The sequence below is a fragment of the Pogoniulus pusillus genome, chromosome 20, assembly GCF_015220805.1.
Source record: "Pogoniulus pusillus isolate bPogPus1 chromosome 20, bPogPus1.pri, whole genome shotgun sequence".
Lineage (NCBI taxonomy): Eukaryota > Metazoa > Chordata > Aves > Piciformes > Lybiidae > Pogoniulus > Pogoniulus pusillus.
In genome coordinates, this window is record NC_087283.1 from 9,954,980 (window position 1) to 9,969,155 (window position 14,176).

General features: G+C 55.5%; 1 protein-coding gene across 2 annotated transcripts in view; it reads left to right on the forward strand.

Moving 5' to 3' along the window:
• ZFPM1 (zinc finger protein, FOG family member 1) overlaps positions 1 to 14,176 on the forward strand; it is a 48,579-nt gene that overhangs the window by 22,158 nt on the left and 12,245 nt on the right. For both annotated transcript variants that reach the window (XM_064160097.1, XM_064160098.1), the window contains exons 2-3: positions 2,788 to 2,919; positions 5,494 to 5,583. In XM_064160097.1, the coding sequence (XP_064016167.1) occupies positions 2,788 to 2,919; positions 5,494 to 5,583 (222 nt within the window). The remainder of the gene's footprint in view (positions 1 to 2,787; positions 2,920 to 5,493; positions 5,584 to 14,176) is intronic.

Consider the following 14,176-nt stretch of genomic DNA (forward strand, 5'->3'; position numbering starts at 1 on the left):
TCCCCCCCCCTTTGCCACCCTCTCTTCCTCTTCCCCCCCCCTTTGCCACCCTCTCTTCCTCTTCCCCCCCACCTTTGCCCCCTTCTGCCTTTCCCTCTCTTTCTCTCACTCTCTTTTTTTCTTCCCCTGAAGCCAATAGCTCAGTTAACCCCAGCAGCCAGGAGTGCCTGGCGACAGAGCAACCGCTGAGCATGGGTGAAATATTGTGGTGAGATAATCTGGGTGCTGGGATGCATCCAGGGACATCAGTGGCTTGGTGTCAGGACACATCCAGAGATTGTGGTGGTGTGGTGCAGGCAGACATGGTGACACGGTGCTGGGGTGCATGCAGGGACCACTGAGACAGAGTACCAGGTTGTTAATGACATGGTGCCAGGATGCACCCAGTGATTGCTCTGTCACAGTGCCAGGATGTGTCCAAGGATCAGAGTGGCGAGTTGCTGGCGTTGCACTGTAGTGATACATTGCCAAGATCATGGTGAAAAGGTGTCAGGATGTATCCAGGAATTGCTGTGATAGAGTGCATGGGTGCTTCCAGGAACTGATGTGATGCAGTGCTGGCATGGCAGTGACAGCGTGCTGGGATGCATCCAGGGACCATGGTTCCAAGGTGCTGGGATGCATCCAGGGACCGTGGTTATATGGTGCTGAGATGTATCCAGGGACCACAGAGATACATTGCTGGGATCACAGTGACACGAGGCCAGGGTGCATCCAGGATTTGCAATGACATGGTGCCAGGCTGCATCCAGGGCCCACGGTGACAAAATGTAGGGCTGCATCCAGGGCCCACAATGAAGCAAGGCTGAGATGCTCCTGGCCACCCACCACCCCCAGAGGCGCTCGGTGACACTGTGGTACCTAAACACCAGCTTCTTTACTTTCACGCTGATACAGAGCATCCTCACCTCTCTCCTGTTTCGGAGTAGGATGCAGGTGGTCCGGATACCCCCGGGTAGGTGCCACACACAATCCCCAACCCCATCCATCCCCTCCTTGGCTCGTTCCATCCCTCCCTGCCTCCATCCATCCCTCCCCACCCAGGCTGGAGGTGCCAAGCCGCAAAGCAAGGCGAGATTTGGGTTAACTTTATCAGAAGCCCACGAGCCGTGAAGGCGTGAAGGAAGAAATTAGCCTAACAATGTTTCATTTACAGCGAGAGAAACGATTTGTTAGCTGGCGATTGTTTCTGAATATTATCAGGGCCTTTTTAATTGTGCTGGAACTGAAATTAGCAGAATTAGAATAAATTGCCTTCCCTTCTCCCGCAGCCTCTTTATTCACGCTCATTGTTGTCTGCTTTGTATAGATTATGGGCTCTTTGTTCTCCGGCTGTAAATATACATGCCTGGAGTCAGGGAGAGCAGCTGAGGTCTGCAGACAGTTTGTCACCGTGCCATTCCCCTTGCCCCGGTGCCAGGCTCGGCGGGATGGGGCAGCAGGCAGCCCCCGCAGCGTGGCTTCGTGCGGCGCAGGCCGCGTGTGTGCCGCTGCTGCCTTGCATCTGGCTTGGTTTGGCGCGGATGGGGATGCTGTGTCGCCGTGGAAACAGCGTCCTGGGCTGGGAGGGCTCTTCTGGCTGGGGGAGCTGCTGGAGCGTCCCTCATATGTGCCACATTTTCGCCCTCCATGTGGCCCATTTGCTCCCTCTGTAGACCAGTTTGCATCCTCTATGCACCCGGTTTGCACCCTCTGTACTCCCACGTGCTGTTGGTGCCCTCTGTACCCTCATTTACACCTTCCATCTACCCCATTTTCACTCTCTGTACCCTCACTGTGCTCTGCACCCTGTGTCTGCATCTGCACCTCCCATGTGCCCTCGTGTGAACCTTCTATGCACCTCATTTTCACCCTCAGTGCTCCTTGTTTGCACTCTCCGTGTGCCACTCTTTGCACCCTCTGTCCGCCACTCTTTGCACCCTCTGTCCCCTCATTTTCACCCTCAGTGCTCCTTGTTTGCACTCTCCGTGTGCCACTCTTTGCACCCTCTGTCCGCCACTCTTTGCACCCTCTGTCCCCTCATTTTCACCCTCAGTGCTCCTTGTTTGCACTCTCCGTGTGCCACTCTTTGCACCCTCTGTCCGCCACTCTTTGCACCCTCTGTCCCCTCATTTTCACCCTCAGTGCTCCTTGTTTGCACCCTCTGTCCGCCACTCTTTGCACCCTCTGTCCGCCACTCTTTGCACCCTCTGTCCCCTCATTTTCACCCTCAGTGCTCCTTGTTTGCACTCTCCGTGTGCCACTCTTTGTACCCTCTGTCCCCCCATTTTCACCCTCCACATACCCTGCTTGCAACCCCATACCTTCAGTGCACCATCTGCCTTTGCCCAGAGCTGTAGGCACGGTGGGGGACTCTGTCATGGGTACCCCCATCAGTCAAAGGGTACTGGAGACAGTTTCTTGAATCCCTCACCCCTCTTGGAGCAGGTGCTGGGTGGAAAGGGTGGTGCCATGGGCTGGGCACTTCAACATGTACCTATAGGGCTTATTTCCCAGTGTCTCAAGGAGAACCTGGTCATCCTGTAGGGATAGCTGGGAGCAAGTCATAGCTCTATAAACCCTCTTTGGCAAGGGGACAAGGGAGCCCAAGGCGAAGCTGGGCTGGCTAGGGAAGGTGTTCCCCTTCCTGTGGGTTGTAGAGCAGTATCTTTGGTGTCTCCTGGGCATCTTTTTCAGGCCCTATGCCTGTGGTGGGTCATAGAAATGGCCCTTTGCTGTGCTTCAAAGCACTGGTATCCCAGCTGGGATATTTTTCCCATTCTAACCATCCTCTCTGTGTTCTGACAGGTTCCTTGGCAGCGATGGAGGAAGGCGAGGAGGGTCTGGCAGGTGACAAGAGCCCTTTGGAGAGGGAAGCGGCCACCTCGGATCATGAGGGCTCTGCTGAATGTGACACCTCCAGCCCCCCCGGCAGCGAAGGTGAGCCTCACCGTCATGACAGGAGGCCAAACAAGGTGTGGCCCCCCACCATGGGGATGGTCTGTGCTACCACAGCACCCTCCTTAGCTTGATGGCATTCTGGGCATCATCTCTGCTGGTTATAATTAGCCCACAAATCATTGTGCTCACTCAGCAAGGATCAAGGCACTGGTTCAGTACTCCTGAACCCCAGTCTCCTTGGGGTGTTCCACTCCACCAGACAACCTCCAGTCATGGAGGGACCTCTTGGGAGCAGCCCCTGGGTTGGATGATGGTGAGAAGCTGTACAGGAGCAATCTTGGCTTGGTGGGAGTCAGTGGTGTGCCTGGATGGGGCACAAGCTGGGCTGCTGGACCCCAGAGGTGGGTTGGTCACTGTGTTGGGTGCTGATGAGCACCAGCACATTGGATCCATTTCAGTGCCTTTCACCTGTCCTGGCAAGGAACTGCTGCTGGATGTGGGGTGCAAAGTACCTGCTGTCTTGGGGTGCCAAGTGACATGCCTCCCAAGGATACAAAGTGACTTTTTGGGGTGCAAAGCGACCCCTTGGAATGGAAATCAACACCTTAGGGGGCAGAGTTACTCACCAGGGTGCAAAAAGTGACAAATTTACCTTCCAGGGATGCAAAGTGACTCCCCTGGAGTGCAGAGTAACCCTCTTCTAGGGATCCAAAGTGACTTCACGGAGTGCAAAATTGCTCCTTTGGGTGCAAAGTACCCCTGCAAAGTGCAAAATAACTCCTTGGAGTGCAAAGTGACCCTCTCAGGGTGCAAAGCAGCTGCTGAGGCCACAAGCCTTGGCACCAAGTAGGTCCACAGATGGGACAAGGGTCAACTGGGGGTGAACTGGGGGGCCATGGCCGTTGCTGCCTGCTTCCTGCCCGCTGTCGCCTGCCTGCTGCTGTGCTGTGCCATGCCATGCCCCACCCTAGAGGTGGCTGCGTTTCAGGGCTGGGCTGAAGCAGTTCCCCAGATATCCTTTAAGTTCCTTCCTGTGGAGGTTGGGGCAAATCCTAATCAGCTCATGTTTGCAAGTGCCCTTCGAGATAAACCACAGCAGGGCAAGGCTGTGCCCAGCTAATGGCAAGAAAACCTGCCACCGTCACCCACCAGCAACTGAGGGGGGAGGAGAGCAGAGCATCCCCCAAACCCCACCGGGCTGATGCCAGCAGTGGGGTGATGCCAACAGCGGGGCAGGGATGCAAACTTTGCTCAGCAGCAAGGAGAAGCGAGTGGTTCTTATCTGATGGTGGCAGGGTGGGGGGAGGGAGAAGCAGGATGGGGGCAAGGGAGCCGAGAGCCCGGGCACGCAGCTGCACCTGGCACTAGCCTTGCTTTGATAAGGAGGTGATAGCAGAGATAACGCCGAGCAGCAATAACGGCCACTAAAGCTTTCAGCGCGATGGCTAGAAATCGATATGCCAAGGCACTTTGATTTATAGCCAAAAATAATAGGACTTTTATACCCAGTGATTGATTTATTTGATGTTAATCATTCCTGCTTATCACCTGTATTAATAATCTCCAAATGTGGGTGACGTCACCCTTGGGTGTTCGCCCTGGCGCCCGATCGATTGGGTTCCGCGCGGCTTTATCCGCCCCGGGACGCCAAGGCAAACATGTACTTTGGGCACTAATCTTCCACACTGTCATATGCAGATAGGCCCTTATCAGCTCCATCTCCAGCAGCGGTTAATGGAGAAAATAATTGTTATCAAGTTGCTATGAATACACCACAAATAGAGTCATGACGGGAGCTGGGCTGGACTGGGTGACGTGGAATCGCAGCGGAGATCTGGAGAGGCTTTTGACAAGGGGGTTAGGAGGTGGGTGCTTGCCCTAGTGGGGCTTGGGTGCCTTAGAAGCCCCAGATCTCAGCATGGTGAGGGTTGGAATCTAGATGGTTGGGTGATCTACACAGGTTCCTTCCAACCCCTACCACTGTGTGAGTTCTGTGATCTATTCCAACCTCCCTGCTAAAGCAAGGTCACCCAGAGCAAGTTGCCCAGGATCACAATGTTCAGGCGCGCTTGGAACCTCTCCAGAGAAGGAGACTTCACAGCTTCTCTGGGCAGCCTGCTCCAGGGCTCCAGCACCCTCAGAGTCAAGACCTTTCTCCTCATGGAACCTCCTAGGTTCCAGTTTGTGCTCACTGCCCCTCATCCTGTTTCTGGGCACCACTGAAAAAGTCTGTCCCAATCCTCTTGCCTCCACTCTTTATCTCTTGCTGAGCATTAATCAGATCCCCTCTCAGGCTGCTCTTCTCCAGGCTAAACAGTCCCCAGCCTTTCCTTCTTACAGAGATGCTCCAGGCCCTTCAGCATCTTCATGGACCTGTGTCCTTATGGGTCATTCTGTGGGTCACAGGGGACACTATGGCTAGGCAATGGAGGGTTTGTGGATGGATTTTGAGGGGAACCTCCCTCAAGCACGTCCTTGAGGGTGATGCCCTCAGCCCTTCCCTTTGCACATCGTGACCCTGGGGTGTCCCTGCTCTGGTGATCCTGACCCTCCTGAGGTGCTGCCTCAGAAATTCCCTAATTGTGATGTTTTGCCTGCTCTCTCCTGCTGCAGAGTCCAGAGACACTCCAGAGAGCCCAAAGGAGCTGGAGAAGCCGGATCCTGGAGAAAACCTACAGGAGCCAGATGCCTGGAATGGGCCTGGTGAGTCCACAGAGTGCAGCCAGTCATCCTGCTCCATCCGGGTTTCCCAGCTGGAGTAGCTCCTGAACATTCGCTTCCTTTGGCAAAAACCAGTGTGAGGAGGCCTGGGAGCTGGGCAGGCTGCAAATACCAGGACCTCAGCTGGGAGAGGAGGTAGGAGCTATAGTCGTGGTCCTCCATGTCTCCAAGCTGCTGTTGGGATGTGTGGGAGCAGTGAGGGAGTGTTTGGACCCCGTTACGCGTCACTCCGTGCTCATGAGGACAACTTCGTGATTGTGCTGGCAACCACAAGAGTGATGCTCAAGTGGTTTGGTGATGGTTATCAAAACCCCAGGGAGCAAATAGAGTCACTATCTCCCTCTCGGCATCTCCGCGCCGGGGCCGCCGCTGGCCTGGCAGCACGGCGAGGCCAGACGTGCCCCACGCCCTATCACCCTGCTATCTCCTAACCAACCCGCCGATGGGGTCATGCTTGGGGTTCTGCTGCTCAGATTGAGTTTGTGGGCGCCCATCAGCTGGGGATGGCACCTGGTGGGTGAGTGGAGACAGCTGAGATGCCCCCAAGGTGGATGTGCCACTTTTTGGACTCCTATCTGTGTCTTGCTACTTGTTTGGAAGCTTCTGGTTGGGCAGTGCTGGTGGTGCTGGTTGCAGAGCAGGACGTAATGGGAAAGGGTGATGCTGATGGACAAGAGGAAACAGCCTCAAGTTGTGCCAGGGGAGGTTTAGATTGGGTGTGAGGAATAAGTTCTTTCCTAAAAGGGTTGCCAAGGCCTGGAACCAGGCTGCCCAGGGCTGTGGTGGAGTTACCATGCCTGGAGAGGTTGAAAAGCCATGTAGATATGCTGAGGGACATGTTTTAGTGGTGACCTTAGCAGTTGGACTTGATGGTCTTAAAGTTTTTTTCCAACCAAAAAGATTCTGTGGTGGACAGCAATAGCCCTTTGGCGGTGGATGCAGTGGAGGGGGGTTTCTGGATGTGTCCCCAAGGCCACCAGCCTCTGGCATGGGCTGGGCAATGGAGGAGCCCTGGGAAATGCCAGCTGCCAGTGCACATGCTCCTGCAGCTGCCGAGATCCCCACAGGGAGCCACGGCCCCATCCGAGGGGAAGCTCTCGCTGGCCCTGCTGATATCCCAGCCCTTCCTGCGTGTGGGGCAGGAAGGAGCTGCGAGGCCACCCCCGGCTCCTCCTTATCTTCTCCTCAGCCCTTTGCCCCTTCAGCTCCTTCCCTGGCATCCCAAAGCAGGGTGGGGAGGGGGGAGTTGCAGTGCAAACCCCATACCCTGGGGGAGAAGCCCTCTGGTGGGGTGACGTGAGGGTGGAGGGGGTCATGCCACTGCGCATCCCCATATCCCTGCGGCACAAGCTCCCCAAAAAGACCCACGAAGCTTCATCTCCAGCCGTGCCTTCGCCTTCCCCACCACTCCCCCCCAGCTTTCCCTCGCTGGTTATTTGCATTCTTTATGTAAAAGAGATTTTTATTATCGCCTTCTCCCAGCCCATCTCCTCTGCTGGTAATTGGAGTGGTATTAATTTCTGTGTGGCTGGGAGTTGATGGCGGTCCGGCGATGCCGCAGCGATAGGATGTTCCTTTCGCACCAACCGCCGCGATAGCCCCGTCTATCAGGAGCTCTGCAGGCTCTGCACTTATCAGGGATGGAGCTGGTGAAGAGAAGAGAGAAAAAAAAAAAGGGGGAAACTCTGAGCAGCCTGAATTTTCTTCTTTTATCTGCCAGGATCCGCCGTATGTCAGCAGTGGCAGCCGCCAAGATGTGGCACGGCGACGCTGGGCACAACAACTGGGCTCCTCTGAGCACCTTTGTTTGAGCCCTGTGGGTTCTCGCCTTCCTCTGGCTCTCGTGGGGGGGGGCTATAGGCTTAAATTCCCCCCCCCCCCAGCTTTGGCCTCTGGGTCTCCAGGGGATTGCCCGCTCGGCTCACTGCTGCAGTGTGCCAGGACCTTGCTGTGGGGCTCCTTGGCCCCAGCGAGGAAGGAGGAGGGCTTTGGTTTATCTTTGAGATGACCTTGTTTGCTGGAGGGGAGTTGCAGCTCGCCCAGCTGATAGGCAAATCCCTGGGAAGCTGGAGGCTGTATTCCTCAAGTTGAGAGCATTTGCAGAGGTGCTGCCCCTTTATCTGGGGTGCTGCTGCACCTTGGCTTGGTTCTGGATCCCAGTGGGATCCTGGGATGGAGCATGGCCACGTGTTGTGCCCACTCCTACTAGCTTCTTCATGCTTGAGTGACTTTGGAGAGGGGATGTGCATCCTCCTCCGTTCCTCCAAGCCCTTCCCCATGGCTCCAACAGCAGCTCTCTGGTATATCCCAAGTTTCCATCTTTCCCTCCCATTTTTCTTTGCTCTGGAGCAGGGCCAGTAGCAGAAACTTTCAGGAGCACCCAGAGCCTCCAGTTCCTCTCCCTCCCCTGGCCTGGTCACTTCTCCCAGAAGGATAAGATAAAGAGCTCCACCAAATTACGTGAAGGTGGCGCTGGGACAGGGGGATGGAGGAGAACAGAGCCCTGCTGAGGAACAGGCTGCTAAACCTTGTTAGGAGACTTTGGAGAATGCCTAGGGGGAGCTGCTGGGAGGCTGCAGCCCTCCCAGCGTTTGCTTTCTGCAAGGTGGGATGAGGCTTTTGGCTTTTTTCCCTTTAAGGACATCACCAGGTCACTAGTAGGGAAAGAATGGAGCAAACACAGGATGTTTTTTGCTCCATGATCTCCAGTCATGTCCCACCACCTTCCTCAAAAGAGCAACAGTTGCTCCTTGGGGGTTCATTGCCTTTTTTCCCACATCAGCTTCACTATTTGGGTTTCCATGAGGATTTGGAGTGCATCTGTTCAGGGTTTAGTTGCTCCTGGGTGGTAATGATCGCTCTGGGTTAATTACAAGCCCACGGCTCTGGGTTCATTACAACCCACAGGTCAGATCCACTTCTCCAAGGACAGATTAAATGGGGCCTTGAGCAACCTGTTCTGGTGGGAGGTGTCACTGCCCATGGCAGGGGAGTTGGAACTGGATGATCTTTATGGTCTCTTCCAACCCAAATCATTCTATGATTCCAAGAACCATGACCCTTCTCCCCCACCCCTGTCCAGTCCATCCCCACCACCAATCCTGCACACAAGGGGCCTATCAAGCTGGTGCAGAGCAACTACTTATATTTTTGGGTGCATCTAATTAAAACTACAAACTTTGGGGGTTTTCTTGGCTTCTTCCCCCTCCTTCCACCTCCCCCTTCCCCTTCTCCTCCCGCTCGCCTTCGGTTGTGGTTATCTGCACCGCGACTCCTGCCTGAATAATCTCCAGCTGCCCGGAGTTTGTCTGCAAACCTCAAGGCTTATTATCAGGGGTGAGCAGGGCATGACAAGGAGGGGACAACTCGTCCGGGTGGCCAGCTGCACGTCACATCTAACTACCCCAACCCCGCGCCCCATCGCTCCCCCTTCCCCTCCACCCTGGTATGTGTGGGTGGGAAAAAATTATTCCAGCTATTTCTTTTTTATCTCTGGGAGCGGGGCTGGGCAGCTGATAGCTGTGTTTGTGTTAGATTGTGGGTGGTGGGGAGAAGATGGGGTGCAGGACCCCCCAGTTGGGGTCCTAACAAAGCCACATGCTGGCACTGAAGGTTTGGTGTCAGGATGGAGATGGTCTCAGTAAGGGTGTGGTAGTACCTGTGCTGCATTGGAGATGCCAAAGGAGACCCTGTCCTGGCTGAGGTTTGTACTTGCAGGTCCCAAGCGTCACTCTGTCTGGGGACACTGCTAGGATGGAGGGATGCTTGAGGCAGTCTGGGAACAGTGCTGGGGAAGAGGGATTCTCGGGCTGGTTTGGGGACACTCCCAGCATGGGGGGGAACCCACACCAGCCTTTCTCACCACCTGGCAGGGACACTTCTATGTTGGGGGGTGCTGGAGGCTGCTGAGACATTCAAGCAGTGTTTCCCAGCTCTTTCCTCATCCTCTCTCCCATTTTCCCTGGGGTGAGAGCCCTGAGATGCTGCCAGGCTCACAGTAACTGGTAGCTGTCAATCACTGCTGTCTTGCCACTCCACCCTGCACTGAAGCTGAGGATCAGGGGATTTGGGAGCTTGATGTGAAGCTGAGCTCCCACCTTCCCCCTCCATCTGTATGTGCCTCTCCCGAGGGTCCCTGTGTGTCCCTCCCTCCTGCAGATGGGTGCTGTGAGAGTGACCCTCCTTTTCCGGAGGGGATATCTTCCCTCTGCATCAGCTCCAAGGGCCCCTTCCTCTCCTCCCTGGCTTCCTGTTGTCCCCCCAGGTACACCCCTACTCATTCCCTGGCACTGGCCTGGGTAGAACGGGGGTCCCAGCAGCCCTACAAGTGGGGATACAGCAGGGACAAAGGTCTGGCCACCCTGGCAGCCCTGAGCTGCTGGAAGCTTTCCTTCTCCCATCTCCCTGAGCACTTCCTGTTGTCATCGCTGGTGTTTATTCCTGTCTCCATCCCCACAGGTACAGCTCCCATTTATTTTGTGGGTTAGGGACCCTCTTGGAATGAAAACAGGGACCTCCTGGGGATAGGAACTTCCTTGGGATGGAGAACTCCTGGGGATAGAGAGAGGGATGGAGATGCCTTTGGAATGGAGATGGGGACCTTATGAGGATGGGAATTCCATTTGGATGGAGTTGAGACCTTTTGGAGATGCAGACCCCCATTGAAATGGAGATGGTGATCTCTTGGGGATGGAAGCCCTTTGGGTGCCGTATCCCAACAAGGTGCAGCAACACCCCAAACACAAACGTCCCAGGGCACCTTATCAGGATGCATCCTGCTGGGGCAGGGCACCCCTGGGCGACGTGTGGCAGTCACTGCCCGCCCCACTGCCAGCACTTACCAGCTGGGCAGCACAGGTGGTGAGTGGAATGCCCATCCCTTTTGGGGTGCAGCACCTCCTGGGTGTCATCATCCTCTCCCCAGCCCCAACCTGGGTGCTGGGAGGTGCCTGCTGTGCTCTCTGGGGCAGTCAGAGCTCTTCCCTGAGCTGGGGGCAGGGTTCAGGCCAATAAAGATTTGCTTTTGTACTTTGTCAAAAAAACCCAACAATAAATCCCCAGCAATGGGCAGGAGGGACAAAGGCAGAGGTTTCCCAGGAGCAGCAGGGTGCCAACCTGCTCCCCAAAGCTGGCAGGGCAAAGGTGGGGGGTGAAGCCAGCAGCAGCTCAGCCATCCCGTGAACATCTCTGCTTGGCGCAGAGCAGAACAAGCTCAGGCCGAGGCCAATCTGAGCCCAAGCAAGGCTCGAGTTTAAACCCTCCTCGCTCCTTTTGTCATCCCCAAGGCTGCCCTGATTACTCGAGCACCCGGGATGGCAAAGCTGGGATAATCTCCTTAGTCCCTTTGGAGAGATTTCCCTTTGTGAGCGGAGGTGAAGAGTGGAGATGCTGCGTGTTCGCAGCTTAAGACTCTCCCCAATCGGCTCCTGCCATCTTATCGCCGCGGTGCCATCACATCATTCCACTAGTTGAGTTGTCAGGATTTATTCCTTCCGCCGCGCGCCGCCGCTCTGACAGCAGCAGCAGCTGGGGCACACGCCGGGGCTGCCGCGGGGGAGCTGGGGGGCTCCTCCTGCTTAGCGCTCCCTGGGATGGTGTGGGAGAGCCATGGGAGGCTGGGAATGGGTGCATGGATGGATGGATGGATGGATGGATCCATCCTTTCTGCTGCCTGGTGATTCTCGTGTGACGTGGACATCCTGCGCGTGCTGGGGTAGGAGCAGGCACCGCCAGTTCTTGCAAGGGCCATACTTGGCCCCTTGGCAGTTGCCGTGGGGGCATCTTGCACGTGGGAGCAGAGGCTACCAATGCGTCCCTCTTGCCCCAGGTTCTGCGTCACCAAGGCTCATGCGAGGGCCATAGCTGGCCCATTGTGGGTTCCTGTGCTGTGGGGACATCCCAGACGTGCTGGAATGGGAGCAGAGACCACCAGTTCATCCTTGTTCTCTTAGGCTCTGCATCACCAGGGCCATGTACCCAGCATTGTGCCCCCCAGCCATAGCTGGCAGCCCCTGGGGCTGGGCACCAAGTGCTGTGTGTTGTTAGGAGTGCTGTGTGGTGATCCCAGGACATGATCCCATGACACCCAGATATCAATATTTATCCAGATAGTATCCAGGCAGCTGCAAGCACCACAGCGATCTCCAAGCCCAGATCCCTGTGGAGAGGCAGAGCTGGTTCAGTCAGGTTCACATGGTGCAGTTGGGGTGAGAGGATGTAGCAGCTGCTTGGGATGTAACCAGTGGGTATGTCCAGGGCTAGCTGGACACCTTCTGCCCTTTCCTTCTGCTCGTTGCTGCAGGGAAACCAAAGGTGGACACATGGATGTGGCTGCAATTCAGGAGCATCCAGGAGGAAACTTGGGTAGAGGGCCTGGCAGAGCATCCTTGTCTGGCAGCACTGGATGAAATAGCAGAAGCAGGGCAGGGATCATCCCCTTGTACTGAGCACTGATGAGGCCACATCTTAAATACTGGATTCAATTTTGGGCCCCTCACTGCAAGAAGGACATTCAGATGCTGGGGTGCGTTGAGAAAAAGGCAACAAAGGTGGTGAAGGGTCTGGAGAATAAGCAGCTGAGGGAGCTGGGGTTGTTCAGTCTGGAGAAAAGGAGGCTGAGGGGAGACCTTCTGGCTCTCTACAAGTGCCTGAAAGGAGGTTGTGCCAGGGGGGTTTAGCTTGGACGTGAGGAACAATTTCTTCCACTTGAGGGCTGTCAAGGCCTGGGCCAGGCTGCCAAGTGGTGGAGTCCCCATTTCTGGAGAGGTTTCACAGCTGTGGAGGTGTGTTGCTGAGGGACATGGTTTAGTGGTGACCTGGCAGTGCTGGCTTAATATCTGGACCTTAAAGATCTGTCCCAGTCGAAATGATTCCATGCTTCTGTGAGTTTATCTCGCTGGCCATAACTATGCCATGCATCACCTTGCAGATGGACTCTTTCAGAAGTTCCTCACACCCCAGTCCTGCATTCAGCCTGGAATGCTGGAAGCAGACACAGCCACCCTCCATGATGGTGCTTCACCAGCACCATGCAACCCCACAGGTTTCACCCTCCCCACACACCCACCTGGGACCCCTCTAGGTCCCCAGTGACCCAGGTGCCAGCTGTGGCTCATCAGCCATTGATCATGGGATGGGTGGCCACGGTGTGCTGACAGGATTAATCTTTGCTCTCCAGCCCAGCTCAGCCAATTGTTCTGAAATCTCTTGATGAGGAGATAAGCTGAGATGCAGCCTCAGGTGAGCAGGTGCTGCAGTCCTTGGCAGAGTGGGCAGGCAGCAGCTCCAACCTCTTGTGTTTGGGCGGTGAGCAGAGCACTGAGGGCCACGTTACACTGAGCAGGTGCACCAAGGGCTTTTTCCCCTCCTGCCTTCCTTCCTTCCTTCCTTCCTTTCTGCCACTTCTCTTTGTGACCCAAAGCAAACAGGCAGGTCCCTCCCCAATTTGGTTAATGATCTGGGAGATAAAGCCTCCTGCAATAACACCGCCAGGTTGGGGACCTGATGGACTCGTGAGATATGGGGGGTGGTGTTCACCTGCTGGGGTTGGGGAGGGACCTGTCAGGAGGGGACCTGCACCCAAGGACTTTGCTCCTTGCCGAGGAGGCTGCTGAGGGTCACCTGGGGCACCCCACAGGCTGGCACCGGCTCTTCTGAACCTCCCCAAGTTGAAGGCAAGGTGATGTACTTGAGCCCAGCGTCACTGCAGTGTGGGAATGGGGGCTGCTCCCAGCAGTGTGGTTGTTCCTGCGTGTGGGCACAGCTTGCCCACCTTGGGCATTGTTCCCACAGTGCAGACAACGTGAGCGTGGAGCATCTGCCCCGTGTCAGGGAAGGAGCTGTGAGTTTCATTTGGAGATCACCTTTTTCCTTCTCTTCTTTTTGTGGCTGTAGCAATGTGGGTGCAGGCAGGCATCCCTGGCTAGGCACCCATCTGCACAGAGAACCAGGGTTCACCAACACCCCGTTTTTAGGGTGACACAGGTGGATCAGGAAGTGGAGTCACCATCCCTGAAGGTGGGCAAGGAAGAGTGTCAACGTGGCACTTTGGGACATGGTTCAGTGGGTATGGTGGTATTGGGTTGACAGTTGCACTTGATGGTCTTAGAGGCTTTTTGCAACCTTAATCATAGAATCAACCAGGTTGGAAGAGACCTCCAAGATCATCCAGTCCAACCTAGCACCCAGCCCTATCCAGTCAACTAGACCATGGCACTAAGTGCCTCATCCAGGCTTTTCTTGAACACCTCCAGGGACGGTGCCTCCACCACCTCCCTGGGCAGCCCATTCCAATGGGAAATCACTCACTCTGTGAAGAACTTCCTCCTAACATCCAGCCTATATCTACCCCGGCACAACTTGAGACTGTGTCCCCTTGTTCTATTGCTGGTTGCCTGGGAGAAGATTCTGTAAGTGTCCACCCTCCTCACTGCAAGGACATTGAGTTGCTGGAGTGTGTCTAGAGAAGGGCAATGGAGCTGGAGAAGGATCTAGAGCACAAATCTTGTGAGAGAACTGGGGTTGTTCAGCCTGGAGAAAATGAGGCTGAGGGGAAACCTTCTGGCCCACTACAACT